This window comes from Elephantulus edwardii, unplaced genomic scaffold (genome assembly GCF_000299155.1).
Source record: "Elephantulus edwardii isolate Elephantulus edwardi_28Jun2011 unplaced genomic scaffold, EleEdw1.0 scaffold00131, whole genome shotgun sequence".
NCBI lineage: Eukaryota > Metazoa > Chordata > Mammalia > Macroscelidea > Macroscelididae > Elephantulus > Elephantulus edwardii.
In genome coordinates this window covers 8,365,198-8,370,962 of record NW_006399881.1, presented here as the reverse complement: position 1 = coordinate 8,370,962, position 5,765 = coordinate 8,365,198, and the positions used below count along the sequence as shown (strand labels likewise).

At 39.3% G+C, this 5,765-nt stretch overlaps 1 protein-coding gene across 1 annotated transcript in view; it reads left to right on the top strand.

Moving 5' to 3' along the window:
* The window catches only part of PPEF1 (protein phosphatase, EF-hand calcium binding domain 1), a 161,786-nt gene that overhangs the window by 115,332 nt on the left and 40,689 nt on the right, over positions 1–5,765 (top strand). The window contains exons 11-12 of the mRNA XM_006893827.1: positions 1,744–1,929; positions 5,042–5,184. Of these exons, the coding sequence (XP_006893889.1) occupies positions 1,744–1,929; positions 5,042–5,184 (329 nt within the window). The remainder of the gene's footprint in view (positions 1–1,743; positions 1,930–5,041; positions 5,185–5,765) is intronic.

The following is a 5,765-nucleotide window of genomic DNA, read 5'->3' as shown; positions in this document are numbered from 1 at the left end:
GGGACGGCGTATTCTCTTAGCTACTTCCTGCTGAAAAGGGACGCTGTGGGTTTCAGGGTGAAGATCTTCTCTCACTACTCTAAAGGGCCCCTTTCGCAGTAGGAAACACATAGACTATTATGGAGATTGATTTTGGAATTCAGATGCACTCTTATTGATTGTGCTTGGCTGTACTCATTAAATCCATTTTAAAAGCAACAACACCTCTACAAGTCTCTACTATGTGCCCACAGCAAGGCTTATAAAATTGTGACCAGATGCTTATTTTAGAGTAGCACCCGTACCAGTTTTATTCTTGTCTCTATCACATTGTCTTTCCTCTTATTTCTAGCTCCCCTTCAATACCAAACATATGAATCCATGTACAGTCATGTTTAGTGGAGCAATTGTTTCTAGTTCTCTTTTTAAGATCTGATTTGGACCTCCTAGAATAATTACATAACTTTAAAAGTATGCTTCTTCATGCCCTCAGAAGAACATGTGGATAGATAAATCTCAAAGATATTATGCTGAGTGAAAAGGACAAACATTGTGTAAGAACACTATTATAAAAACTAAAGAAAGACTTAAAGACAATCATTCTTAGATGGTTACCCGGGCTGGAAAGGAAAAAGGAATAAAAATTAATAAATAATAGACACTTTATTGAAACCAGTCAGTAGCTAAAAGTAATAGAGTGTAAAACCGAGAGTGCACTTACCAAGGAGGCAGAAAGTTAAATAGATGCTTTAGAAGGTAGTTTTGGATGAACAGTTATCTGTCTGTGCTGGTGTTGGGAAAGAGCAAGGACTTCCTCAGGTTGTAAGCTCAGCAGGACAAAAACCACGGCTAGATGGCCTGGCTTATCTCTTTCAACAAATTAAGAACACTGTTAGTTTCTTAGAGCTACTGTAACAAAATACCACAAATTGGTAATTTAAAAGGAGATAAATTTATTGTCTCATAGTTATGGAGACTGGGAGATCAAAACCAGGGCATTGGCCAGATTGATTCCTTCTGAAGCTTGAAAGAGAATCTTATGCATTCCTCTTACTTTTCCTGATAGCTTGATTGTTAGCATTCTTTGCCTTGCAGCTCTAATCTATGCTTCTGTCCTCACTCTTCTCTCTGCAAGTCTCTGTATCTCTTTTACAAGGACACTACTGAGATTTAATTAGGACCTACCTAACTGCACTGTAATCTCATGTTAATTGATAACACTGCCAAAGAGCCTGTTTCTAACTAGGTCATGTTCACAGATACAAGCATTAGGACATATCTTTTGGGGGTCACAATTTAGTCCACAATCAACATCCAATGTATGTCTACTATGACAAGTTGCTTTCTCCTCTAAACATGAAAATGGAGTTCTTATAGAGAAAAGGCCTTTGTAGATTCAATAATTGTGGCACAAATGTGATAAGTATTTCTAAAGGCAAAAAAGAGACAGAGGGAGGTAAAGAGGAAAGAAGCGGGGGGGAGGGGAGAGAGAGACACCAAGAGCCTGATTCTTTATGATTACCAAGTGTATTGCTGATTGATTATTGTTATTGATCAACTGGTTTTTTGAGATGAGTGGAAAGGGATTAGAGGGGTGTGGGGCATTAAAGGATTTATGGAGGCAATGAGTTGGAAACCATTCTGAAGGAAAAATGAGAAAATTTTAGGATAACTTGGGTTGCTGTTTCTGGCACATAAGTAGGAACCTAGAAAGATAGCTTCTCACTTGTAAGCAACAGTCTAATCTGGTTTTGTTGTTCAAAGGTAATTGATCTTCTGTGGAGTGATCCCAGAGGCAAAAGAGGCTGTTTCCCAAATACAAGTCGAGGAGGTGGTTGCTATTTCGGACCAGATGTTACCACCAAGATTTTAAAAAAATATAATTTGAAGATGCTTGTTAGATCTCATGAATGTAAGCCTGATGGTTACGATATCTGCCATGATGGGAAGGTAAGTTAGCCCTGCTTGTCATGTTCTCCCAAGCAGTCTTCTCTTGACAGAGAGATCATGACTGGCCCAGAAGCCTATGGAAAGATGTGCTAAAACACAAGACCACCCTTGGATTCACATAGGCTGCTGGAACATGCCTCACTGCCCTTTACTCTAAGAAATATTTTACTTTTCCACCTAATCAGAAATTCTGGCAGTGGGCACATATGTACAAAAAGGTGTCATTCTTTATAAATCATAAGGCAAATCTCTAGTACAGTGAGATTAAGCAGGCCTTTATCCTCAAAGAATATATAAAAGGTAGCAGTGAGTTTTCTCTCTTCTATATTTTGTACTTTCTCTCTGTTGGACATGAGTCACACAACATTCTTCCTTTTAATCTGCCAAGTAGGTGATCTCCAGAAATTGCTTACCGTGATCAGTTTAGTTGCAGTCAACAAAATGGAGTGTGTAGAAGAGGTGAAGACTTAGGAACTAGTTTGTTGTCCCAAATTGTCCTGGATGCTCTGTTTTCAAGTGGAAGTAAATAAAAATTAACATAAGCATTCATGAAATTCCCTTCTATGTTAATATGATCACTTTTCTTAATTCTATTAGTTCATTTTATACAAGTATTTTTCAGAGTTTTTTTGTAAGACAATTGCTATAGAAAATTCCTGACCAAAATGGTCAGCATTCTCGTGACTCCAGATTTTCTGGAGTTTTTGAGACTATTGAAACTATTGACCTGAGATAATATACAAGCTTTGAACAATAAGAACAAAATAACTCATGAGGTCATCTTTAAACCAAATGAGTTCTCTGTGACAGTGTCAAATTAGCAACAGAACTTGAAAGATTAAATAGGAAATTTAGATGGCAGTGAGTTTATGTTGATGAGGGAGAAACTGTTCATGAAAGAATGGTAGTACAACTTGAGGAACTTAATCATGTTAGTAAATTGTACATGGAGAAATTGTTGAACTTGTATATGTTGTTGTTGTTGTTGTTGTTGTTGTGTGCCATTGAGTTGCCTGTGACTCATAGCAGCCATATATAAAACAGCCCTAAACCCTGCTCTATCCCTTGCTACCCTTATTGTCTCCAACACACCTATCCCCATTATCCAAGTCACTGAATCAGTGCATCTCATCAAGAGTCTTCTTCTCCTGCGACGTCCATCCTCCATCCTCCGTCCCAAGCATGACGTCCCTCTCCAAGGACTGTTCCGGCCTTGCAACATGTCTAGAGTATGTCAGATGAAGCTTCAGAATCATTGCCTCCAAGGAGCAGCCTGGCTTTACCCTCTCCAGGATGAACCTATTTATTTTCTTAGCAGTCCATGGTATGTTCAATACTTTTCTCCAGCACTACAGCTCAAAGGTGTAAACTCTCCTTCTTTCACCCCTAGTCATTGTCCAGCTCTCTGATGCATAGCAAGTGACTGCAAAGACCATGGCCTGGATCAGGTGCACCTTAGTCTCCAGAATGACACCATTGTTCTTCAGTACTTTGGAGAGGCCTCTGACAGCAGACTTTCCCAATGCAATACATCTTTTCATTTCCTGGCTGCTAGTGCTAAGAGTATTGATTGTGGAACCAAGCAAACAGAAGCTGTGAACAATCTCAATATCTTCTCCATCTATCATAATGCTGCCAATAGACCCAGTGGTGAGAATCTTTGTGTTCTTGGTGTTGAGCTTCAATCCATATTGAAGGTTGCAGCCTTGACCTTCTACAGCAAGTGCTTCAGGTCCTTCTCAGTTCCAGCAAGCAAGATTGTGTCATCTGCATAACGCAGATTGTTGATGAGTCTTTCTCCAATCCTGATGCCACATTTCTTCTCATAGAGCCCAGCCTCCCAGACAATTTGTTCCACATATAGATTGAAAAGATATGGAGATAGCACACATCCTTGACACACACCCTTCCCAATTTTGAACCATGCAGTGTTGCCCTGCTCTGTTCTGATGACTGCCTCTTGGTCCAAGTATAGGTTTCGCATTAGCACGATTAAATGTTCTGGGATTCCCATTCTTCTCAGAGTCAGCCACAGTTTGTTGTGATCCACACAGTCAAATTCCTTTGCATAGTCAATGAAATATATGTATTCTTTTTTTAGTGTTTTTAATTAATGTTTTTATTTTTATACATTGTGTTTCATGCGTGTACATTGTATTCCATACAGTCCTTCATTTACATTATATTTTATTCATTTGTATTGGAGAGGTTTCCCCCTCCCTTCCAATCATCCTACCAACCAACTACTTTTATGAAAGTGTGTAGGCTAGCTACTTCAGGCCTCATGTCCTAATATACCCCTTGTAGACAGCCAGTTGCTGATTGGCCCATCCTTATCAAACCAGTACTCTGAGGAACAACAAATAAAACAAATTTGGGGAGGGAAAAAATTGAGAAGAAATTGGCAGCAGCTCTGGTGGCATAGGCCTTAGCAAATTGCATTGCTATTCCAAATATGGTTTGAATCCAACAGCTCCTTTGCTGGAGAAGAATGAGCAATCTCTTCCCATTTTTATTTACAGCCTTGGTAACCTTCTGGAGGGGCACTGTGAGTTGGAACTGACTCAAAAGCAATGAATGTGTTGTCTGAAATGACATAGTCATTAAGCATAACTGAGTCTAAGCTAGCTTTTCAGTCACAAATAAGGGATGTCTTCCTACATGCCACCAGTCTCTGAAGGCTGATTCCTTTCCAAGATAGAGGTCAGGGCTCTTTACTTTAGCTACCATTTCATTGTGCTTAAAACACTGATTTTTTTTTGAACCCTGAACTCTGTAAATCCCTCAACACCAATCAGAAGAAAAAGACAATGGTAGTTGACAGGTTTTATTCTGAATGCTCAAATATTGTAGTATATCTCCTTGGAAAAATAGAATTTGTAAAACGGAACCAAAAAAATGGATTCTAAGACATGACAGGAGACCATGCACTTTTGGGTGTGTGGAACAGTGATTTTTAAAAGCCTTTTTCCTTTTGATAGTATCATGGGGAATCAGATCAGACTTGGATAATTTTCAGTGAGTATGAAGTTTATTTTTGCTTAAGAATCTATTGAATGACCTTTTAAGAATTTATTTTACATGAACCTGACCCTCTTTTTTCTTTTGTCAGGTTATTACCATATTTTCTGCATCTAATTATTATGAAGAAGGTAGCAATCGAGGAGCTTACATGAAAGTGGGCCATAATGTACTCCCTAGATTTGTCCAGTATCAAGTAACCAAGTCAACGTGCCCAAGGTCTCTCTGCCAAAGGTGTGTATAATCTAGGTTTAGCACTGGTGTTGAAAGTGAAGAGAACTACTTATTGGCAACTCATGGACGTAAACAAAATGGAAATGGTTCTGGAATCCAAGTGATGAATGTGCCCATATTTAAAACCAAAAGAGCGAGAGCTCTGGTGGCCTAGTGGCTAGAAGCTGCACTGCAATCCCAGAAGTGCGCGGTTCAAATCCACCAGATGCTCTGCTGGAGAAGGAGGGATAATCTCCTCCTGTACCAGTCAGATCTGATTTGATGGTTGTTGTTGTTATGTGCCATCGAGTCATTTCCGACTCATAGTACACACCAAAAAAACCCCAAACAAAACAAAACAAAACCCCCAAAAAAACAACAAAGAGCAATTTTCTAGTCATAAACTCTTGAGATGGATAAAGATAGATATGTTGTTGTTGTTATGTGCCATCAAGTCGCTTGATGGAGAAGGATAGGAAATTTCTACTTGTGATTGTTGTTGTTGTTGTTATGTGCCATCGAGTTGTTTGCGACTCATAGCTACCCTATGTACAACAGCCCTAAACCCTGCTCTATCCTGTGCCAATCGCATTGCCTCTGAC